The sequence below is a fragment of the Brienomyrus brachyistius genome, chromosome 4 (assembly GCF_023856365.1).
Source record: "Brienomyrus brachyistius isolate T26 chromosome 4, BBRACH_0.4, whole genome shotgun sequence".
Taxonomy (NCBI): domain Eukaryota; kingdom Metazoa; phylum Chordata; class Actinopteri; order Osteoglossiformes; family Mormyridae; genus Brienomyrus; species Brienomyrus brachyistius.
Genome location: NC_064536.1, coordinates 33,956,894 through 33,981,563, shown reverse-complemented (window position 1 = coordinate 33,981,563; position 24,670 = coordinate 33,956,894). Strand labels below are relative to the sequence as shown.

At 44.7% G+C, this 24,670-nt stretch overlaps 1 protein-coding gene and 2 long non-coding RNA genes across 12 annotated transcripts; all 3 read left to right on the top strand.

The window, feature by feature from the left end:
• Window positions 1-427: 427 nt before the first annotated feature.
• Window positions 428-5,403, top strand: LOC125740358 (uncharacterized). 2 transcript variants are annotated; one of them, XR_007397582.1, is made up of 4 exons: window positions 428-691; window positions 1,924-2,079; window positions 4,866-4,940; window positions 5,324-5,403. It is a non-coding gene; the product is annotated as an uncharacterized LOC125740358 (long non-coding RNA). The 2 variants fall into 2 exon arrangements; XR_007397581.1 differs by lacking the exon at window positions 5,324-5,403 and having other exon boundaries at window positions 4,866-5,308.
• A 4,495-nt stretch (window positions 5,404-9,898) lies between these two features.
• On the top strand, window positions 9,899-11,761 carry LOC125740376 (uncharacterized). The gene is made up of 3 exons (XR_007397601.1): window positions 9,899-10,184; window positions 11,176-11,274; window positions 11,405-11,761. It is a non-coding gene; the product is annotated as an uncharacterized LOC125740376 (long non-coding RNA).
• A 1,317-nt stretch (window positions 11,762-13,078) lies between these two features.
• Window positions 13,079-24,419, top strand: LOC125740349 (uncharacterized). 9 transcript variants are annotated; one of them, XM_049011346.1, is made up of 8 exons: window positions 13,079-14,053; window positions 15,200-15,224; window positions 15,605-15,696; window positions 16,276-16,313; window positions 16,969-17,112; window positions 21,983-22,036; window positions 22,325-22,410; window positions 23,997-24,419. In XM_049011346.1, the coding sequence occupies exons 1-7, from the start codon at window positions 13,861-13,863 to the stop codon at window positions 22,376-22,378; spliced, it is 600 nt and encodes a 199-aa protein (XP_048867303.1). In that variant the 5' UTR covers window positions 13,079-13,860; the 3' UTR covers window positions 22,379-22,410; window positions 23,997-24,419. The 9 variants fall into 9 exon arrangements, 1 of the variants encoding a protein (XP_048867303.1); XR_007397569.1 differs by lacking the exons at window positions 13,079-14,053; window positions 15,200-15,224 and adding an exon at window positions 17,688-17,789 and having other exon boundaries at window positions 15,279-15,696; window positions 16,276-17,112; XR_007397566.1 differs by lacking the exons at window positions 13,079-14,053; window positions 15,200-15,224 and adding an exon at window positions 17,688-17,789 and having other exon boundaries at window positions 15,279-15,696; window positions 16,276-17,576.
• The last annotated feature ends 251 nt before the right edge of the window (window positions 24,420-24,670 follow it).

Here is a 24,670-nt window from a genome sequence, read left to right as displayed (position 1 = left end):
TGTGCAGCACAGGAGTATCTTCATGTTGTTCAAATTTTATATTCGTTACTAGAACAGCCAGAAACAGAGAGAAAAAATACATTTCTATTCGCCACATGCTGTGTTAGTGTTACTGCACTAGCTAGGATCTTAATCATTCAGGAGTTGGATTAAACCATTACAGACCTGTTACATCAGTAAAAAAATACAAATTTATGTTTTCATAGGTATTCAAGATAATTTCATTAATCGTCTCGCCTGTGATAAGCAACAAAATGCCGACTACAGGTCACTCAGTTATTCAAAATGATCTAAGTTACAGGTTATTTAGTTATAGGCCCACCTCACCTCCGATGGATCAGTCAACAGTAGGGTTTCAGCACGTGCAATGCGCGTCCACGCGAATCAACTCAGGGCCAGAATAATAAAATAAGGTGGTGTGGGGGACAGTATGATCGGCGCACCCTGAATGGCAAGGCTTTTTCAGCTAACCATCTTCTAAACACGGGGACCAGCAGCTCCTTAAACAAGAAAACAAACGTTAACAGTATAACAGGCTCCACCTTGTTTTAAACTTTTGCTGCACAACATCTTCATGGCGCCAGGGAGGATAAGTGGCTACTCAGCGGGGGGGTATGCGGGGAATTACTTTTAACACTTCGGATACAAAGCCAGGGATGGAATTAATCGGAAAAACTACTATTAAAACAAGGTAAGCCAGCTTACAAAACAGCGGATTTTACTTTTTATTCCAAATAAAACGTGGGGATACCAACTTCAACCAGGTGGCTGGAGTGAGGTTTTCAGTTCGAGTTGTCTGCACACAAATGTAACAGTTCTTACCTTGTAAATAGTCTGTATTTAACCGTGGAAATTCCCATTTGACGTAGCAAATTTTTGGTTTATAATGGAACATTACCAGTTGACCGTAAGATTTCCTGCGTGAATCTGAATGCGTGAGTGTAATGCCAGATGCTTGAGATTTGGCAACCCTGAAAACGTACATTTTTTTATTTCACCTGAGTTGATTTATATAACAAATAACATCACTTTATACAGTTGTTAAAAAGCAGAAACTTCAACGAACATGAAAGCACCAATAAACTACGTCTTCAAATATCCATCCATTTTCCAAACCGCTTGTCTTACTTGGTCGCGGGGGGTCCGGAGCCTATCCCGGAAGCAATGGGCACGAGGCAGAGAACAACCCTGGATAGAGGGCCAGCCCATCGCAGGGCACACTCACACACCATTCACACACACGCATGCGCACCCACGGGCAATTTAGAAACTCCAATTAGCCACGGAAACCCCAAGACGACATGGGGAGAACGTGCAAATTCCACACACATGCGACCCAGGAGGACACGAACCCGGGTCCCAGAGGTGTGAGGCAACACTGCTAACCACCATGCCGCCTCCATCTTCAAATATTTATTTAAATATTTCTGTTTTAATATTCAGAGAGAACAGGCCTGGTGGCATTATAGCCTACGCATTTTGAAGTGATTTAATTTTGCACTAATGGCACTAAAGATTTTACAGTTTTCAGTTTCCGGGGTAAACAGACACAAGTTTGTGTTTCAAATAGGAGAGAAATCTGTGTATTTGTTTACTGCACAGTCAGACCTTAATACCATCCGTTAACATTGCTTTCATTTCATCTTGGTGAATATAGTGCAACCACCCATCCATTTTCCAAACCGCTTATCCTAATGGGTCGCGGGGGGTCCGGAGCATATGGTGAATATAGTGACTTTCAGAAATCGAAGGGGAACTTTAAACATTATACTTAGCACTTTTAATTTTAGACGACTAAATCAACTGAAGTTTTAGTTCACTGTAATTATTATATTTAGTCAACTAAAACTAAAATTATGATTGAAACTAAATGAGAAAATTAGCAAAACTTTTCAGGAAGAGTTTTATGTTTTCTCATTTAAGGCATATTGGAAACTACCAGGCTGCAGACGTGAAAACCTGCCTTTGCCATACCGGGAACGGAACCCGGCCCGCCAGGCTACAGGGATGTCTACTTTCGTCAGCTGGCTGACATGCGATTTTCATTGCGGATAAATCTGCACAATGCTTTACATGCATGTAAGAGTTTTATTACCTTGTAAACAGTCTGTTGGGTTTGAAAACTGCCCCAGTGCTTTTGATGTAGCTAATTTGGGGCTTAAAGTGGAAGAATATATATTTACCATAACACTTCTTGCAACAGCATGAAAGTCGGAAAGCGTGAGTGTCACGCCAAATGCGTGCAAGGTCGCCACCCTGTGGATGAATCGGGAATTGCTGGACCGTATGGAAGCTCCGCACCTCTAAACACGTGACCCAAAGAGGAAACAATAGAAACGCCTTATCGCGCCTCCGGTCGGACGATCTTCGGCTTTAAGTGAAACAATTGTTTCACCTGTAACGGCTCACCATTGGCCTGCACCGCTGAAATGTTTCAGGACTGTCCCGCGCGCGATAGGGGTGATAGGCACAATAATGCTTCAAATCAATTTGCATCCAATTTAGCCAGGGTCTCTGCGCTGAACGCAGGACCGTTGTCTGTGGTGATTTTAGATGGAATGCCCCATCGCAGAATCACCTCCTTTAGCAGACATTTAGCCACGCTCAGAGCATCAGGGCGACGGCAAGAGAATGCCTCCACCCATCTGGAAAACAGATCTACAATCACCAAGCAATACTTCTATCCCCTGCACGGCGTCAGCTCAATGAAATCCATCTGCAGGTGATCGAATGGGCTTTGGGGACTCGGGGTCACTGCAGGGTCGTTGGAGTGCCCTTTCCCACACTGAATTTCATGCACACCATACACTTACCGGAGAATTGGGCAGCAGCTGCGGCAAACCCAGGGGCATGCCACACCCGAGTCAGCTGCCACCATCCCGACACGAGACACATGATCCAGGCTGTGAGGGACCAAGCAGTAACGTAATTAAAGAAACAGAGCTTTATTGACCCCCGAAATGCAAACAATAACAAACTCAAACCTTAATAACTGGGCCCATAAAAGAGGCCAACAAAAACAAACATGGCATAATTTTACAAAGCAAAACAGTAACTGAAGCAAACTGACCTTTCTAATATGGTAACATGAGTGAACATATATAGCGGTTTGGCCAAACCAATTAACACACAAAAGGGATAAAACAAATAAGCACTACATATAACTAAACAAAGCAAAACACAGCTAAACCCCAACTCCCCCCTCTTGCCATGGCAGCACATGGTTCGCTCCTACTCCAGGGGTTGTCTTTTGAGACACCTCCGCCCTCAGCCACACCTTTACGCTGAATAAAAGACCATCCCCTACAAACAAAGTAACTACAAACCAAAGAGATTAAACAATCACTGCACACAACCCTACAATATCAAAATATATATACACACACGCACTACACCTAACACCAAAGACAAAACACAACTAAAACCTATGAATTACTACTGTAAAGCAATTTAATTAGAAAATGCATACAAATACTGAACTAAGTTCTTACTGTGTGGCTGTAGCCATCACAAGGCCATGAACGGCTTTCTCCATCCCTGGATACACAGATCTCTTCATCCGCGTAGCTCACCCTCCGTTGCACATGTTTGAATCAAAAGGAAGGTGGGCGGAGTCAGGGAAGAGGCGTTCATCCTGGCCAGGAGTCATGGCAACGAGGAGGGTAGGCGGAGTCATGACAGAGGCGCTCACCCTGGCCAGGAGCCATGGCAACGAGGAGGGTAGGCGGAGTCATGACAGAGGTGCTCACCCTGGCCAGGAGCCATGGCAACGAGGAGGGTAGGCGGAGTCATGACAGAGGCGCTCACCCTGGCCAGGAGCCATGGCAACGAGGAGGGTAGGCGGAGTCATGACAGAGGCGCTCACCCTGGCCAGGAGCCATGGCAACGAGGAGGGTAGGCGGAGTCATGACAGAGGCGCTCACCCTGGCCAGGAGCCATGGCAACGAGGAGGGTAGGCGGAGTCATGACAGAGGCGCTCACCCTGGCCAGGAGCCATGGCAACGAGGAGGGTAGGCGGAGTCATGACAGAGGCGCTCACCCTGGCCAGGAGCCATGGCAACGAGGAGGGTAGGCGGAGTCATGACAGAGGCGCTCACCCTGGCCAGGAGCCATAGCAGCAGGGGAGTTGGGTGGATCTGTGACACTCACCCTCACATCCTGTAGGACGACATTTCTGCTTTTCAGAATGAGTGTCTGTCTGAAATTATCTTCTACATCATGCTAATGATTTAGCTGCTCTATGCTCATCTGCAAGAGAAAAATGAGGATATAGCAGTTCAGAAAAAAACTAGACTTATTTGCTTCATTTGCTTGTATTTTAAACTCTGTGAGCAGGAATGATTCACCATGAAGACCAACAATCAATTATTTTACTATGAAATTATGTTTCTAAAATTATAAGATTCCAAATATTTCTTCCTGGTAACAGCAGGACAAAAACTTTGAACCTCAAACTACACAGAAAATGTATCACTGCACAAACAAGCTCTCTCAAAGATGACATCCTTTGATAGAATGTACAGGGGCTCACAGTTCTTCATTTCATGCTTTAACTTTTGAAGTTACCAAAAAATACCTATGACTCACATGTATGACAGGAAACCAAGCAAGATAAAGAATTTTTAAAAATCCACTTTGGCTGCACCTGCAGTTCATTTAAGAACAATGAGACATCGACAGTAAACAGTGACGGATTTTGATGCCTTACTGTCAGAAGCCCGTCTTCTGTTGGTCTTGCTGTGGTTCATCAATGTCCCTCTGTGTCTTTGATGTATGCTGGAATTAGATATCTGACTCATACATCTGCCATCCCAGCACTGCTGAGTGCTGGTTTTGAATGTGGCCATAACTGTGTCTGTGTGCAGTTTGCAGGCTTTCTCTGTTCACATGGCATTTCTCCACCTTCCAGTGCCCTGCAATGGACTGACGTGCTGTTGAAGGTTTACCTCACTTTACACTGTGTGCTTCCTGCATTAGGGTCTAGAATCTGTCTTGATCCGATCTAGATTCTACATAATTATTCTAATGATGAAAACAGACGAATCTTTGACGCAACAGGGGGATCAAACAAATATACTTTTCATATAAGCAAAAACATAGTATAAATACACATCAACACTAATTCATGCATCATCTGTATTCATGCTGATATTTTAATTTCATTAATAAAGGAGTCTATCTTCTAATAGTTTATTTTCTGCTCAATAGACAAATAATAATAGAATGACATGCTGAAGTGATAAACTTTCAGCCTTGTGGTTTTGTCACTTCCTGTGTAAAGTGTCCACTCCCCCTTCACTCTGCCTGCTGTGTGTGAGAATAGAAACGACAGAGACAGTGAAGGTACAGAGGATGAGGAAGTGAGTATCAGTCTCCACAGATCTGGGCTCAGTGACACACACACATATGGATCCTCTGATGGTCCTGTTTCTTCTCATTGCTGGGCTCACAGGTGAGTGTCACTCATTACAGTGGTACTGAGTAGAGATCTCTCTCCTGCTCCTCCACACACTGTCAGCTACAGGTTGGAGATCATGATGGAGATCTGTTGCTAGTTACATGATGATGTAATTGATGTGTTCTTGGAAATAATGAATACTTTTTCAATTTTAACAAATTTCACATTTTTGCATACAGTGGTTATCACGATGAATCACTTATATGGATCAAATACTTGGGACAGATTAATTCTTGTACAAATATTGTTTTGATAATTTGTCTGTCGTAATCAAGTAGTCAGCTTTCACTGTTCATTTTGGGTCTTTTTTCCTGCAGTAGTTATTTTCTTTGTTTACTTTACTTTGATCATCCTACTTTGCCCTGCGGTAACCCATCTGCTTCTGGCTAGCTACTTGAGGCTAGCACAGAAAACAAGACTGGAAAAAGAAAGTCATTTTCTTTCAATAAGAAATATAGAATAATCAAAACTTATGATAAACCACCAAAAACAAGGCCACGGAGATGCAGCAGCAAAACTACAGTGAGCGGTTTGAAACAATGTAACATTCTGAAATTTGTGCTGTGTGTTGCGTCGGGGCAGGCAAGCAGGCAATGGAAGCCTTATTGACGAGAGACAGACTCAGGACAGGGAGCATGAGAACGTCAATGACAGACCTAGGGGAGACAGCCTAGCACACAGACTAAATACACAGAACTAAAGGGACGGAAACGCAGAACGGCTGAGAACAATCAGGAATTCACACGAGGATGATAAGGGGGTGTGGCATACAGGAGTATCGTACGAGCAGGTCATGACACTGTGTAAAAAAATTCTATTGAATTGAATATTTTTGAGGGGCGGCATGGTGGTGCAATGGTTAGCACTGTTGCCTCGCACCTCTGGAACCCGGGTTTGAGTCTCCGCCTGGGTCACATGTGTGTGGAGTTTGCATGTTCTCCCCGTGTCGTCGTGGGGTTTCCTCCGGGTACTCCGGTTTCCCCCCACAGTCCAAAAACATGCTGAGGCTAATTGGAGTCGCTAAATTGCCCATAGGTGTGCGTGTGTGAGTGAATGATGTGTGGGTGTGCCCTGCGATGGGCTGGCCCCCCATCCTGGGTTGTTCCCTGCCTTGTGCCCATTGCTTCCGGGACGGGCTCCGGACCCCCCGCGACCCAATAGGATAAGCGGTTTAGAAAATGGATGGATGGATGGATGGATGGATGGATGGCTGAATATTTATGTACAGTATTATGCTGTATTATACCATATTCGAATTATGCACAGTTCAGTAATTTAATTTGTACGGTACAGTAATTCGAAAAGCGTTTGAAAGAGCTGTACTGTATTTTGACATCGTCAATAAAATTCAGTGAATAGCGACTGTATAGCGTCAGTTTTATTACCTTATATTCATGTAAAAATATACAAATCTGAATTAGATGATAATCTTGTGAGCAGGTGACACATCATTTGTGGTCTAATGACCCACACCCTGCTTACAGAGGGATTGAAGTATTACATATATCTGAATCTGTTCCTCAGAGACTTGCAGTCAGGGCGGGTGATGGAACGGTCCTTACGGATGACACTGCAGTTGTGACCTGCTGGGCCGGCTACGTTGAGCAGTTGTTTAAAGCTGACCCTCCAGCTAGGATGTTGGACATCTCTGGGTCTACAGTTCTAAAAGAAGATCCTCCAATCAGCTGTGAACCACCCAGTCTCACTGAGATTGCATGGGTGGTGAATCAGCTGGGGGTGGGGAAGGCTGCAGGGATCTGTGGTATCTGGGTTGAACTTCTCCAGGCTGGTGGTAAGGCTGTCCTCCCGGCACTGCAGGCAGTCTTTGCTTCCATTTGGCAGTCAGACATCATCCTAACTGACTGGAAAACGGGACTTATAGTCCCTATCTGGAAAGGGAAGGGTGATCACCTGGATTGTGGCAACTACAGGCCAATAACACTGCTCTCACTGCCGGGTAAGGTCCTTGCTAGGATTAACAGGATTCGTGATCACTTGCTCACCTATCAGTGGCCAAAGCAGTCTAGTTTTACACCTAAGAAGTCTACCATTGGCCGTATCCTTGCACTGAAAGTTCTCATTGAGTGTAAGCACGAATATCAACGGAGGTTCTTTGCAGCTTTTGGTTTAGTTTCTTAAGGCGTTCGATTCAGTTGATCGAGTTGTCCTGTGGGACATCCTGAGATTTTGCGGGATCCCCCTACAGCTTCTGGATGTCATGGCCGGCCTGTACATTGGTACAGTGAATGCTGTACAGAGTGGAGGAAGAACCTCTACATTCTTCCCAGTTGATTCTGGGGTTTTCCAGGGATGTGTTCTTGCTCCTACTCTGTTCAATGCTTGCATGGACTGGGCGTTGGGCAGGGATGTGGGGTCCAGTGGTTATGAGGCATTTGTTGGTGAAGTAAGATTTACTGCTCTTGACTTTGCTGTGCTGTGATCTTTCTGGAGTCAATGGAAGCTCAGCTCGGGGCTCACCGGAGACTGAGTGAGGAGTCTGAGTTTCTGGGATTGCAGGTGTCCTGGATAAAGACCAAGATCCAGGCTTTTAATGATTTCTAAGGCACAGCCATCAATTGTGTGTCTGTCTGCAGGGGAATATCGACCTTGTCGAGAGATTTACCCGCCTCAGCAGCGACATTCATGTCTCTGGTGAATCTTCCTATAAAGTCAGCAGACGGATTAGAAAAGCACGTGGGGTCGTGAGGTTGCTGGAAAGGGGCGTGTGGCATTGCCAATATCTCTGCAAGAGGACGGGGGTTCAAGTCTTGAGAGTCCTGGTGCTCCCTGTGTTGCCCTATGGCTATAAGAGATGGACGCTATGCAGTTAGCTGAGACGAAGACTGGACTCCTTCGGTACCGTGTCTCTTCAGAGAATCCTTGGGTACCACTGATTTGACTTTGTGTCGAATGAGCGATTACTAGAGGAGCCCTGAATGAGGGACATTATCTGCATTGTGAGGAAGTTGTCAGTTACGGCACTACGGACATGTGGTGCGTTTCCTTGAGGGTGATCCGGGTCACAGGATCCTCAATGCTGTGGACCCAAGCGGCTGGACCAGGCCAAGGGGATGCCCATGCAGCACCTGGCTGCGGCAGATGGATGGCCATTTCCGGAGGGTGGGACTGGACAGTGTATCTGCCTGGAGGATCGCTGGCCGGGATCCCGGGGAGTTTCGCTGTGTGGTGGGTGCAGCAACATGCTGCATCAGTGCATACTCCCCAACCTGACCTGACCTGACCTGATCGTGGTGTGGAAAATGTGAATTCAGTTGGTTGTTCTCCCTGCAGGTGCTGACAGTGTGCCCACAGGTGGATGGGTGACTGTTCGCAGTGGAAGATCTGTCACCATTCCATGTTTCTATGGTGACAGATATAAAACTCATGTGAAAAAATGGTGCAGAGGGTATAATGTGAGGTCATGTACTCCCATAGTACACACTGACTCTCCACAGGAGGGTAAAGTGTCAATCAGAGATGATCCTGACCAGCGAGTCTTCACTGTGACCATCAACAATTTGACAGCTGGGGACTCTGGTTGGACTCTCATGCTTTGTAAATATCAGTGGAGGTTCAGATGTTCGAGATTGGGTTTACCTGTCAGTAACTGAAGGTAAGATGCCTGAAGGTAAAATATCTGACCAGACCTATATAAGCATGAATGCAAATGTTCATTTTATGAGTTAAAATGACTGTAAAGTATTTATTTGTAAATAAGGATGGAATTAAAATAAATACAAGGAATGAATCAGCCAGTGTTAAACTGCATTTTTGTAAATTAAAGTCCAAATATACATATTTATCACTTATGTAATAAATAAAATCAGAGAGAAGTAACAGTACCAGTTTAAATGGGCTACATCAGGGGTCCTGCAACTTTCAGGGATAAATTTGAAGTTTTCATCTATCCATCCATCCATCCATATCCTGTAACCACTTGTCCTGTTCAGGGTCGCAGGGTATCCAGAGCCTATGAGTGGAAGGCAGGGAACAACCCAGGATGGGGCGCCAACCTGTCGCAGGGCACGCACACACAGACACACACACACAGACCTGTACTCATATCTTTGTGGGGACCATCTATTCATATCTATGGGCAAAACCTTATTCCCAACAATGAAACCCTTGATCCCAACCAAATCCTAACCTGGACCATAAGTAACCAAACAAAATACACAAGAAAATGGTCCCCACAACATCAAAATAACTGGTTTTTATTACATTGTGGGGATATTTGGTCCTCACAATGTAATGTTTACCTGAACCCCTTCTCCACACACACACCATTGATACCTACGGGCAATTCGGATACACTGTAAAAAGTGCTACACCCACAAAGTAGGTTTTATATACTTTAAATATTTGTAATCTAGTTTATTTTATTTGTTTTTTACTAAAAGATCTCAATATACTTCCTCTTTACTTAAAATATATCAGTTTTTTACATAACTATATATTGTAAATAAAACAATTGCAATTTATTCAGGTTAGTTATTTGTATGTGGTTGTTGTGTACAAGAAATGTTATAAAAGTGAGTTGACATACACATTTTATTAGAGCAGCTGCCGATGTGGCATGTGTGTTCATCAAACTTAAATATTTAAAAATTATTGTAAGTTGGCATTATCCTTTTTTCACTGGCGGGGACTTTCCCACGCAGGTGCAGCATTTTTCTCGGCTGTTGTTTGCTGCAGCGGATCTGGATTTCAGGGACTGGTTAACACGGTAAGTTGAGCAATTTAACCAAATGATTGGTGATGTAAAGTCACGCAAAATCGCTACTCCACTAAGGAGCTGAGGTTAAGTTTGCAAGTTGTACTGTATAGCTAACTATCCTGCACACATCGCACGCGAAGTTGGCTGCACAGTGTAGAAGCAGTGTGGTCTTGTAGGCAAGACGGCGGTTGAGACCGTGTTGTTAATATGAAGTTAAATAAGTGCTGTAGTCATGTATACTATGTGTTTCAAGGCTACTTTGGTTTTAATTTTACCAATAATATCACTTTTAATCGTAAGTTAGCGTTACTTTAGACTAGCGTAGAACTAATGTTAACGTGTTTTGTCTATGACGTTTGCCTTACAGTTTAATGTCAAATATTAGTTTAAGTTAACGTTAACTAAAGATTAAAAAATTAAATCCAAAGTAGCCTTAAAACGCATTTGTTTAATTTCATATTAATGGTCTCATCATCGCCACTGTTACAACATGGACGTGTTTGAAAACGCAGATACGTAGTTAATAATTAGTTGCGCAAATGTCCTCAGTTATATTTTTAGGTTGCACAAATTTAAATTACGGGCTGAAATGCAATTGAAACGGTCGCAATTTCGAGCCTTCAGGCAGTAGTTGTGCGGGCAAATAAGGGAAAGTAAGCTTTTCTCTACCATGGACAACAGGCAAAACGAGATGGAATTTGACATGATTCTGGAATCAGAGAAAGCATTTGAGGTGAGAAATAGACAATGTACTTTATAGAAGCTTGATTCATATTAATGAACACAGCCTACTTGGACAGTTAAATCTCAAATTTGTGAATTGTCCCCTTGACGTTTTTGAGTAAACAACATGCACATGCAATATGCTTTTTTGTTTTGTTTTTTTGAGATGCCGGTGCTAGTGTGAGATCTTGTAGTACAGAGCTATATGTATAGTAGGACCTTTAACAGCAATCTGACATCAGGCTGTGAATTTTGATCAGATTTTACTTTTTGACAGGATCCATCTGCCTCTGTGGAGAAAAGGAGAGAAGTGGTCCTGAGATGCCTGATTGAGTATATGGGGGAGAGACAGGAAGACCTCATCAGTGTCCACCACGTATGTATCGTGCTTAGAGCTACTTGTCTATTTTTCTGTTTGTATGTATTCATATTGTGAGGTATACATATTTATCTCATTACTTGTTTGTCTGACCAAACTCTTGATTCTTTTTTGTCTCCACCAATAGAGTCATGATGAGACAGAGGTGCACGCTGAGCTTGGCAGCTGCCCACTGAAAATTTACATATGCCATCAGCCCGACACGATTGGGATCATCATAGAAGGACAGCCTGTGGTCAGAGGTGTGCCAAACCTGTTGAAAGCATGCTGCCTCCTGTTTGGACTTACCTATGCCCTCGACCTCAAGTATCCCTCAAAAATGGTGTATACTTTTGAGATATATCAGAGGCTCTTTGTGGGATTGGACCCCATGCGTCCTAAGCCATCATCCAAATATGCAAATCTCCTTACCAAGTTGTCTTAGATTATTTCTCAGTGGCATCTGGCATTGTTTGCCGTCATTAGAAAAAATTCAGTCACTTTGGTAGGTGATTTTGCTAAATGCCAACATAAACGTACTGTAACATAATCAGATAATTTTATAATATTCAGGGTGATATAAATATTTGTCTCTGAATTTTACCAATATTTTGATTTGAAATAATTAGTTTTACAGATTTCTTTTGTTTGTTTTTGATCTTAAAACTCATTGGACAGGTACAAGTTGCTCAGGTAATTTGGTTATTTTCCTTTTTTGTTCATTATTCAGTGCCTTAATTAATGTGCACTTTGGCCTTGTTCTGTGCCGATTATTACCTCATAAGGTAAATACTCAACAGTGTTGTGTGCACAATTTGGAAGTTCTTAAAAATAATGGTCAAAATATAGAAATACTGTAATTATTTTGGACAATGCAGTTCCAGTGTGATACAATGTGATGTTCTGGCTCACATTTACCTTTATCTAAACATTGCAGATTGTGTAGTTTGGATATTTCACTTTATTGTTCAGAACAGGTAGAAAATACACTTAATACACTTATTGTGTACATTTGCGGCCACATTTATTGGCTGTTTTGTAGTCCCTGTTAAAAGTGAAACTGGTTGACATTGAATAAATGTTATTGTTTTCAATCTATCCTCCCATCTTTTTCTTCTTCAATTTAATTTGTAACTGTTTTTGACAAAGTCTGTTTATGTACAGTTAATCACTGTAGTACTTAGACTATATAGCCATTTAGATTTTTTTTCTGAGGTTATAGACAGGACTCAATTAAAATGTTTATTCACATTTGATTAGGTTAATTTTACTGAGAAAATAAAGTCAATAAAACCTAATTAAAATGAGTACAGGTTACTTGTAGCAACCCATAAATAAGTTACCTGTACCAATAAAAGTAGGTTTATCTAACTGAGCAATACTAGTACTATTAGTTAACTCAACTTCATTTTGTTGTGTTTGTATTAAGTAATGTTACAGTGTTTATTACACTTAAAAAAGGCTGCAAGTTGACTCAACTTAAAACATCCAATGCAGCCACTTGCCTCACTTTTTACAAGTTAGATCTAGGTATTACTTTTTACAGTGTACTTAACCTGAGCATGTTCTTGGACAGTGGGGGGCCACTAGAGCACCTGGAGGAAACCCCACAATGACACTGGGGGAGCATGCAAACTCCACAGACACAGAGCCATAGCAGAGAGTCAGACTCTATGTGAGGCAACAGCGCTAAGCACTACACCACCATGCCTTTAGCAAAGCAAATTTTAATATTCTTTGTTTAATACTCTGTGTTTAATATTCTGCCTCTTTATTAATTTGTGTATAAATGGTGTAATAGGGAGAGAGAGTTAATCAGCCTGGTAATTTTCATACCTTCCCTGCAGGTGTGTCCACACTGAGACGAGTGTCTGTACAGAGAGGAGGATCTGTCACCATCTCATGTTTATATGGTGACAGATATAAAACTCATGTGAAATACTGGTGCAGAGGGTATAATGTGAGGTCATGTACTCCCATAGTACACACTGACTCTCCACAGGAGGGTAAAGTGTCAGTCAGAGATGATCCTGACCAGCAAGTCTTCACTGTGACCATCAACAATCTGACAGCTGAAGACTCTGATAGGTACTGGTGTGGTGTGAAGATCAGTGGAGCCTCAGATGTTGGAGATCGAGTTAACCTGTCAGTCACTGATGGTAAGATGTCTGTACTGCAGACTGTATCCAATGAGATGCACAGTATGTAACAGGTGATTGAATCAAAAAGGAAGGACATTAACACAAATATTGTTTCCTGTAAAAGGAAAAGATACTTTAATATTGTAAAAATATGCATTTTATTTTCATTCAATGTGATAAACGAGATTTGAAAGAAGTAACAGTGTCAGTTTAAATGGGCAACTTCACAGAGTTAAATATGATAAGTAATATATGGCTTTTTGGAAAAACATTTGCATATGCATGTTTAATGAGCTGATTTTCATAATATTTCATTGTGGTGTAAATATTTCAGTATTTTATCTGTTCCTAATCTGTGTGTTCAGCTTCTTCGGGGCTGTCTGTGGACAAACAGGAGGTGACGGGTGTGGATGGAGACAGTGTCAGTGTTCAGTGTTACTATGGAAACAACAAAAGACATAGGATGTGGTGTAAGATTGGGGGCTCCTGTGCATCAGAGAGATCTGGGAGTTTGGATGGGAGGCCTGTCCTGATCAGGGATGACAAAGTAAATAAAACCTTCATTGTGACAATGAGGGGACTGGAGAGGAAGGACACTGGCTGGTATTGGTGTGCTGCTGGATATCAGCAGATTCCAGTTCATATTACTATCAAACGTAAGTAATTAATTTAAATCTGTGTGTGGATCATTTATACTTGAATATAAAAAGATAAATACTAATTAACCCAGCAGTTTCACTCATGAAGGGGGTTTGTGCTTCTTTGTGGGGATAATCCCCTATTTATCAGCTGTTGTGAAACAGAGTTATTTATTGGGATTATTGTTTCAATGATAGTGGCACGGTGGTCCAGTAGGCGGCGCTGTTGCTTCACGCCTCCATGTTTACGGGAATCTGGCTTCTGCTCTGTCTGTGTGGAGTTTGCATGTTCTCCACATGCTGTGTAGGTTTCCTCCAACAATCCAAAAACGCACAGTCAGGCTAATTGATGTCTCTAATATACAGTGTGTGTCTTCTAGTTTATGATCAATATGTAACATGAAAAAATCACACCATTTTGCTGCAAACATACAGCCAGCCCTTTGTTATGTATACAAATCCATGTAGCTTGCATTTTTTTTGTGGGAATGAATTGTTACTAAAGGTATGCTGACTGACTGATATTTCATTGCAGCGTAGGCCAGTGTTACAGTTGTACTCTGTAATATCTGTTCCAGTGCTGCATCCATCCATTGTCTGAAACTGCTTGTCTAACTCAGGGTCCCTATGGGCGCAAGGCAGGGAACGTCCCATGACAGGGTGCCAACCCATTGCAGGACACACTCACACTCCATTCCCTCACACAAGCACATCTACCGGGAATTTGACAACTCCAATTAGCCTCAGCATGTTTTTGGACTGTGGGGGGAAATCAGAGTCCCTGGAGGAAACCCCACAATGACACGGGGGGAGCATGCAAACTCCATACACACGGAACTCTGGCAGAGACTTGAGTACATGTGCCAGAGGAGTGAGGTGACATTGCAAACCACTGCACCACTGTGCCACCCTGCCACAGTAAATACATTAAAATATGTTAATAAAATCATTTATCTCACCTGTTCACTATCAGTGCCCTGGGATGTGAACACTAATTCATTGTTCTCCATCTAATCATTTTCTCTGTAGAATATCTTTCATAATTTATATTTCAGTTTCAAGAGTGACCTTTTCTTAGTCTTTATTGACTAACAGAAAATTGCTTTTTATTAACTATCCTTTCTCCTGTTTCCACTGCTCTCCTTTTCTCTGCACATGATGAAGAAGGAGGGGATAATGAAAAACTGAGGTAAGCATTCAGCAGCATTTACAGTAGTGTGGGGGTCCTGCTAGCAGCATTTACCTGATCACACAGTGATGGGAAACTGTCATTTTAATTATAAGAGAAAAAGATATTATTTTTTATTTCATTTTCTTAATAATAAACTTGAGATCCCATCCCATCCAGGGTGAGCCCTTGCCTTGTGCCCTGTGCTGCTGGGGAACGACTGCAGGCCTGTTTTTACAAAATAGTGTAACATGTTGTGTGATAATCTCTAGCTATTTTCATGCTCTTTGTTAATGTCTCCTGTTCCTCACATGTGTCCTGTGTAATAGTACAGATGTGGCTGTACCGTGTTTCTATAAAGCATGTAAGACTTTACTGTTCACATCCACCCTCTTATTCAGCTCTTTGGTCCAGCTGGCTCTGTATGTAGGACTGAGCTTATTGGTGCTGCTGTTGGTCATCATCATCACATGGAAAGTGCGGGACAAACACAGTGAGTGGCAACTTCATGCTTTTATCCTTTTCCAAAGATTGCTTGACAGGGACACAGACAGCAGCATTCAGACACACAGGTCTATGCAGTGAAATTAAAACATAGAACGTGGTCACAACCCTTTGGAAAAGGAATAACAGTGCAGAGCTAAAATCCACTATAGTACAAACAGGACATCAGAGGACAGCAGCCCTGAAGGAGCCTTTCTAACCCGAACCCTTTCCTCCATGATCCATGATCAGACTTTCCTCTGACCCCCTGAGTCTGTGTCCACCCAGCTGAGCTTATAAAAACCTCCCTGAATTAGTTATTCTAACCAGGGCCGGCTGGGATTCACTGATTGGTTACCAGCAAGCTCAGACTGGTAATCAGTTGTCATAGAAATAAGAAAACTATTGCCCCTATTGAGTAGATAGTTTTACTCATTAATTAGACTTGATAATATTTTCAGATGTATGTACATGCTGATTAAAAGTGAATGTGTTTGTTACAAAGCAAGTCATCTGTGTCGGTTAAGGACAGAGACAATGGTGTCAGCAGAATAATTTTCTATTTTTTTCCTCATTTCTTTCCTTGTAGAGAAAAATGTGGCTGGGGGCCAAAATCTAGGAAGGACAGTAAGTTCATGTTTCATATGGGAAGAAAATCTGTCATGCTCCGATCATGCCGATCCTCTTGTGTGCCAAGCCCCCTCACCTAACTCAAGTTGAATCCTCGTGTTATCAGCTGCTCTGTCCTGTGTATTTAAGTCCGCCTCAGAGTATGTTTCCCCATTCAGCGTATTTCCGAACCCACAAATGCTACCCAGGGTCATTAACATCTTAATGTTACTGGTGGTCCTTGAGTTCCCGATGGTGTCATCCCCTAATAAATCCCTTGTTTTCCCGATCGTGGCATATATGGTTGCCCGTGTCTTGTATGCACCCTGTACGACCCTCGCATGTCTTTAGCATCATGTAAATTACTCACTTTTATGTACACGCACAAAAAACACGTCACGTCTGGGGAATATTAAGGGGACAGTATACGGGATGAGGAGAGCAATTTTTTTGGAAAAAATAAATGAACAGCTTCGGTCTTCCTTAAAACGCGACATTTTGGCGACGAGAATAGAGCTTGCACTTCCACCACCTTCACCTTCTCTTGCACTTCCTGGCGAACCTCCTGTCCCTTGGACTCGCTGGCTGGAATCATTCCAGACATACTCGGATGCCCTGGGACAGCATGAAGTCAGCGACGCTCGGAAGAAAGCCATACTTATTCACTGCTTAGGCACGGAAGGACGGCAGATCTTTCGGACGCTCGGACCTGCGGAGATGTATGAAGACGCTGTTTCGCTCCTGGGTTCTCACTTCGCAGCTCCACAAAGTGTCATCCTGTGGCAGATTCTTTTTCGCCGAAGGCGACAGCAGCCGGGTGAGTCCGTACATCAGTACGTGGCTAATCTGCGTGGTTTAGCCAGTCTTTGTAAATTTGGTGGCATGCAGGATGAATTCATTCGTGGTCAGCTGGCTGAACACTCTAACCACCCTAAAATTAGAGAGCGACTGTTGACGGCAGCACATGACCTCGCTAGCGCTATACAAGTCGCGTTTCAAATTGAAACAGCAGCGGAGTTTACGTCTAAATTACCTTACCCCGCTGTCACCTCGCTCCCTGCACAATAAGTATCTGCATCACAGCCACCTTCGTCAGGACTATCTGAAGTTGGTTCAGACGTGCATTATACACCGCGAAAGCAACAACGACAACGCTGTGGGAATTGTGGCTCATTCTCCAATGTGTCGACCCGCCCGTCCGATCCTCCTGGATGCCGTGGAATCCCCGTGTTTACCAGCTGTTTTGAAGTGTCTTCATTAGTTTTGTGTATTTATGTCCAGGTCAGAGAATATTTCCCTAGTTCTGTCATTGTATTGTTATGGTGATTTTTGTTCCGTATGCCGATCCGGCTCCCTATTAAATCCCTTTTTGTCCTTCGCCTGTTTTCCCAGTCCGAGCTTGCCATATCATGACGCCGTGTTACTGGGGCCTGGAGCTGTCCTGCCCATGGGCAACGGTGCCAGCGCTGTGGCAAAGTTAACCATTTTGCCAAAGTATGCCGGTCGACCCCTGCAAATTCTACAGCGCTGTCACTCTCCACTGCACCTCCATATGCTTCTACAACTATTCACACTGCCAGCTTTTAAAACCTGTACTGTAGAGCTGGACAAAGTCTGCCTTCCCCTCTTATTGGGTACTGGGGCCACATTCACTTAATCTAGTTACTGTACGGTAGTTTTTTTTCCCATGTGCCACTTTCTAAGGCCGTTCCTGCTCCATGTGGCTATGGCACTTCCAAAATTCACGTTAGGCTCCAGCCGGCTATCAGTCCGCTGTGGCTATAAACTAGTCCCAGACTTTCCTTTTCACGTCTCCCACCATTTTGCCAACATGGGCCTTGACTTTTTTACTGCCCTTGGATTCTTCCTACTGGATACGACTGGATCTGCCGTTTTAACTTCCCATGGCAGCAGCAGTCCCCTGTTGGAGGGCGTAGGCTGTCTCTCCACATTTAATCACCAACCCCTACTTGTTCCATCTATAACTTCAGTACTTCAGCTCCCATGTTGAGTCCCCTGGCCCTTCATGATGGTGTTGCTGCTGAGCTGCGCCACCTGCTGGAGGCAGACATTATTGAGCTAGTTGATGCTTCTCAGTGGATCTCAAATCTGGTGATAGCTAAGTAGAAATGCAGGAGTCTGTGTCTCTGTGTCGACCTCCGGGCTGTAAACAAGGCCGTTGTCCCTGACAAGTACCCCCTCCCTTCCATAGTAGAAGTCACTTCCCACTTTCATGGCTCGATGGTCTTCACAAAACTGGGCCTTCGTCGGAGCTATCTGCAGATCCCTCTCCAGCCTGACAGCCAGAATCTCACGGCTTTTGTGACACATGCTGGAGTGTTTCAGTGCACATGGGTCTCATTTGGGCTTAGCTCTGCCCCCAGCTGCTTCCAGAAGACTATGACTACCATCTTCACTGGCATACCTGGGGTGATTATCTACCTCGATGACATCATGGTCCATGGATTCTGCCTCACGGCTGAGGGCCTCATTCCACTTCAACCTAATATTGAGGCCATTCAGCGTATTTCTGGACCCACGAATGCTAACCAGGTTCTCTCTTTCCTGGGCATGACAGCTTATTACCTGTGTGTTTTTTGCCTCACTACTCCGCTACCACAGCTCCATTACATCAGCTGCTGCAGAAAGATGCATTTGGATGCCAGCCTGCTTTGAGGCTTTCCAGCTCCGGAAGTCCCATCTCACATCACCTCCTATCCTGGCAAACTTTTCCCTCTCCTGCCCCACCTCTGTCACCTGTGATGCCTCAGCTGTGGCAGTTGGAGCTGTACTGTCACAGCTGCAGGATGGAGTGGACTGGCCCATTGGCTCTGCCTCCCGTGCTCTCACCCCCACCGAACGAAAATATTCCGTGGGCGAACGTGAGGCTCTAGCCTGTGTCTGGGCCTGTGAGCGGTGGCACATGTATCTTTATGGCAGGGCATTTACACTGCGCACTGACCACTAGGCCCTGACAGCCTTGCTTGCAACAGCTAGTACAGGATGCAAACCACAATGACCGGTGGTCTGAGCAACTGCAGCAGTACAATATCATCCTGTTTTACCCCAGGTTGTGATAACGTTGTGGCAGACCTGCTGTCCCGCTACACCCAGTATCCTGCAGCACCTGACTCCATCTCTCAGGAACCAGACCTCAGCCAGATGATGCACACACCACTGAAGGCAGCTGTCTCCTTTGATGAACTCCGGCTGGCCTCAGAACCAGACCCAGTCCTTCCTCAGCTTCGTACATACATTCGCACAGGCTGACCGACTGAAGTCTCTGCTGAGGTGACCCCTTACCACAGGGTCAGGGATGAGCTTTCATGTTGGAATGAGCACTGTGTAGCTCGTGGAGCTGTCACAGTGGTGCCAAGCAGCCTTCAGGCCCGTGTTCTTAGCATGGCACATGAAGGCCATTTGGGCATTGTACATGTCAAACCACGTTGTAGGGACCTAGTATGGTGGCCCGGCATTGATAGGGACATAGAAAATCTAGTTAGGGATTGTGCAGCTTGCCTTATGAGCAGGAAAATGGGCCAACCTGCACCACCCCCCCTGCAGCCTCCGGTTTGGCCCATCCTGGGGAACATCTCCTACTGGATATCTGTGGGGAACTACATGGAGTTCCACACCAGCAGCGGTTCCTCCTTGTGGTGCATGATCTCCACTCTAAGTGGCCTGAGGTGGTCTCCACTGGCACTGTCACGGCATGGGTACTCACTGACTTTTTAGATGCCCTCTTTGCTCGATGGGAACTTCCTCTGGCTATTACGAAGGATAATGGGCCCCAATTTGTGTCTGCTGAGTTCGAAGCCTTTCTGACGGATCCAGGCATCCGTCACATCTGCACAGCTTCATATCACCCCCAGGCCGATGGCGGAGCGGAGCGTCTCAATCAGACCCTTAAGTATGGCATCTGAGCCCACTTAGCTGAAGGTTACCCCTTTCAGCGGTGCTCCTTCACACACTGCTCCATTACAGGGCCACCAAGCACAGCACAACAGGCTGCTCGCCAGCGTCACTTATGTTGGGCTGCGAACTGCAGCTTCCACTGGATCGACTCAAGGCCAGTGGCCCCTCCCCCTACATGCTGCCACAGGGTGTCCGCCCAGCAGCACAAGATGAAGCTGCGGTTTGATCGGTCTTGGGGGACGAGGAACCCCACTATTGCCGTTTTGGATTGGGTCAGAATCCGCCGCGCTCATCGTAACCACAAGCTGGTCTCATTCTGGTCCCCTCCTATTCAGGTGGCGGGGAAGCTAGGGCCAGCTACCTTTTCTCTTTCTGATGGGTCTCGATGGCACGCTGGCCGCCTCCGCAAGGTGGCAGCTCCGGAATTGGCCAGCACTCATGTTCATGCTGGCTCCCCTTCATCAGAAGGTGATTAGAACTTACCTATGGAACGAGGTGTGCTCACATCTGAACCCATAGTGCAGCACACTCAATGCCCAGCCGCACATCCATTCGAGTCTACATTGGAGTCCCCTCGAAGATCAGCTCGCATCCAGTCTCGCCCAGGTTACCCAAGGGACTTTGACTGAATTCTGATATGCTGACCTTGCACCTGGCTCTCTGTGCAGTTCATTTAATGTGCTGGGTACGCTAAGTACTATTGTGCTTTTCCATGCCAAATTGTGTTAATATATTGTTTATCTGAAACATTTTAGGGCATCCCAAACAACTGGGTGAGTGCAGTTTGCCGAATTATCATGACTGATTTTGTTTTCTGGGGGGGGGGGGGAGTAGAGGTTATGTACTCGCACAAAAAAATACGTTACGTTTGGGGAATATTAAGGGGACAGTGCGCAGGAAGAGGAGAGCAGGTTTTTTGGGAAAAAATGACTGAACAGCTTCAGTTTACAACCTGTCTCGTGTCTTCCTTAAAACGCGACACCCACCGTTTGCGTACCTGACGGTCCAGCCTCTGACCTTCCTGTGTTTTCATACTGTGTTAGGTCTGGTGCTTGTTGGGTGCTTCTTATTTTCCTGCTAAAGACTGCAAATAAAGAGCGTGTTCTACCCCGACAAGCAAGTCTTTTTGTTCTTTGCTGCTCTTTCAATGTCTTGGTCTGCTTGGTGGTCTCCCCTTGTTATTCAGTACCGGGTGTCGTACTCCCCTTGTTATTCAGTACCGGGTGTCGTACTCCCCTTGTTATTCAGTACCGGGTGTCGGTTCTCACCTTGTTATTCAGTACCGGGTGTCGTACTCCCCTTGTTATTCAGTACCGGGTGTCGATTCTCCCCTTGTTATTCAGTACCGGGTGTCGTACTCCCCTTGTTATTCAGTACCGGGTGTCGATTCTCCCCTTGTCATTCAGTACCGGGTGTCGATTCTCCCCTTGTTATTCAGTCCCGGGTATCGTACTCCCCTTGTTATTCAGTACCGGGTGTCGATTCTCCCCTTGTTATTCAGTACCGGGTGTCGTACTCCTCTTGTCATTCATTACCAGGTGCTGATAGTTCCTTTATTATTCATTGCCAGTTCAAAAGTGAGTTACTGCATTATAATGGTTTCTAAATGGAAATAAAAAGTCTTAATTTTGGAAAATAACTTTAATGGTAAAGTTATTTACTTGTACACTGGATTATCTCCAAATTCATCACTAATGACGTTTCATTGTTGTCAGTTAAAGAATGGACAGGTGGTTCTGTAGAGATACATGGTCATAATGTTCCTCTCTCAGACCTCTGAGGAGCCTGGTGCTGATGTCACCTACAGCTCCATTGTCCTGCCAGAGGTAAGATGGTTTCATGTAAATCAGTTTTTGTGATACTGCTCCTATGCCCGTACCAATGAGAGTGACAAGTATATCAATAATGTACTGACTGGGCAGGTACATCTACACCTCAGCTGATCTCTCAGATCCATGTGTATCAGAATTAGCAGTAATGAACCAAGAAGTACCATGATACCCCTGATATTTCATAGTGATTCACATGGGAGGTTTGGGAGTTTATGGATTTGTGGTTTCTGTACAAAGGTTAGTCTTGTACCTCCACTGTAAGCAGCTAAATGCTCTCAGCAGGTGTCCTCAGGATGTTCTTCACACTGTCCTGCTGTAACCCAGCCAGCGACGTGATCTACAGCTCAGTCACCCTGAAGCACAGAGAGGTGAGTTTGGAGAATCTGCTGTAACATGAGCTGTGATACATTTAGTCTGTGCCATGCTGCATGTGGGTCATATGTTCACTGATTATAAATTATCCCACCGGCCATGGAAGAAAATCCCGACTGCACTGTTTAAAGAAAAGCATTACTTTTTATAACGTAACTGCCATAATTAAACGATTATGAGAAACATAAAACACACTTTAGTTCGACCTCCTAATGACAATTCAGTCTATTGGACATCTATAGACAACAGTAGTGGCTGGTTCCAAAATGAAGGAAAAACACCACAATTACATAAAGTGACACTTTATAAGAAGGACAAAATCCATACATCTAAGCAACACCCAAGCAATCCATGACCCCCGACGATCCAATGCACAAACCAATACAAGACGCATCACAGACCCGCGCCACCCACCAAGAACCAACGGTAAAGTATCTGCAGCCCCCCCTGAGCACCCCACACCCACTAAGCCACCAGCCAGGGGACGCCAGCCCACAGCCACCCCATACATCAACCGGCATGCCACCAAATTAGCTGGCACGTCAATTAAAGCAAGAAGGAACCGCCAAGCATCACCCCCCAACAGGCAACCCAGCAAGCGTGAAGCAGTCATGCAAAGCCAAAGCGACCCCACCGCCAGCCCATGACAACCCATGATAGTCAGCATCCATAGACATCCACCAGTGTACTTTACTGCCACTTCCGCTGCCCCGCTGGTCAGTGGTGTCGAGGAGGGGATATCACACACCTAGCACGTTTTCCCAGTCTCCGGGAATCGAAGAATAACAAAATCATCACTCATCCCCCTTAGTCCGCTGATGATTATACTTTTGTCCTGATATTGCTGACCGTTTCGGTATTTTATAACCATCTATTCGTATATTTTTGCTACATACATTCAGCTCTGCTTTACAGCCACTTCCTAACCCTGATGTCATATGGGAGCTCCGGCCCCTCACACACTCTGCTCTACAGCCACTTCCTAACGCTGATGTCATATGGGAGCTCCAGCCCCTCACACACTCTGCACTACAGCCACTTCCTAACGCTGATGTCATATGGGAGCTCCAGCCCCTCACACACTCTGCTCTACAGCCACTTCCTAACCCTGATGTCATATGGGAGCTCCAGCCCCTCACACACTCTGCTCTCCAGCCACTTCCTAACCCTGATGTCATATGGGAGCTCCAGCCCCTCACACACTCTGCCGTTTCGCTGATATTAAAGTGCCAGCATCACCGCAACAGAAAGGAAGAATTACTGTGGTACTAATTACACAATCAGATGGTCCCATGGCATCCAAGCTGCCAAAATACACACCCTGCCTACTGTTCACCTAGCTATGAGTTTCCTTTGACACTGTATATGGTCATGATTCCAGCATCATACCTGCGGTTCACTTGGCATCAGATTTTAATCGGATGAAACTAAAGAGGTTTCACAGATTAATGTATCAATCTGGTTGATTTCCTGTTCCTGTAGAACTAACATTGATTCTCTACATTCCCTGAAATGCTAAGGAAGGTGTTAGTGTCTGAGAAACCAAATTGATGTTAATGCTTGTCTGTTCCTTGTCCAATAGGGGGCAGCAACTGAGGCACTGCTCTACATGTGGGGAGCTGCTGCCCAGGATGAGAGGGACACGCAGATACTCCAGTGATGGGGAGGGATCATCACCATGGAGGAGAATCTTACAGTGATGTGAGCTGTATTTAAATGGCATGCAGCAATGTCATGTTACAGTGTGACAGTAAGAATCAGCCAGTGAGAAACAGTCATTCGTGGCTGTTGTGCATTTTTACCGTGATCAAGACGCCATTTGCTGCACTTGTACGTCGCTTTGGAGAAAAACTTTTGCTAAATAAGATAAATGTAAATGTGAGGTTTTATTCTGGCGGTCTGTGAAATGTCACTTTTATATTAATGGAGAAAATATCATTAGCAGTATTAGTTTATTTGTATAATATAAAATGTCTATTATCATAATATACAGTATTTTGAGAAAGTATTGGCCAGTGTCTCTTTCTCTTGTCTGTCCGTCCTTCCTTCCTTCCATCCATCCATCCATCCATTTTCTGCCGCTTATCTGGGGTCGGGTCACAGGGGCAGCAGTCTAAGCAGGGATGCCCAGACCTCCCTCTCACCAGCCACCTCTTCCGGCTCCACCGGGGGATACCAAGGCGTTCCCAGGCCAGCCGAGAGAGACGCCCCAGGGCCTCCTCCTGGTTGGACATACCGGAAACACCTCCCCTGGGG

Excerpts from the sequence above, each read along its gene's own strand:
- LOC125740349 (XM_049011346.1), top strand. The coding sequence starts at position 13,861 with ATGTGGTGTAAGATTGGGGGCTCCTGTGCATCAGAGAGATCTGGGAGT. Across the intron at positions 16,314-16,968 it reads GCCAAAATCTAGGAAGGACA|GCACGGAAGGACGGCAGATC; the intron begins GTAAGTTCATGT and ends TTCACTGCTTAG. Across the intron at positions 17,113-21,982 it reads CCGAAGGCGACAGCAGCCGG|ACCTCTGAGGAGCCTGGTGC; the intron begins GTGAGTCCGTAC and ends TTCCTCTCTCAG.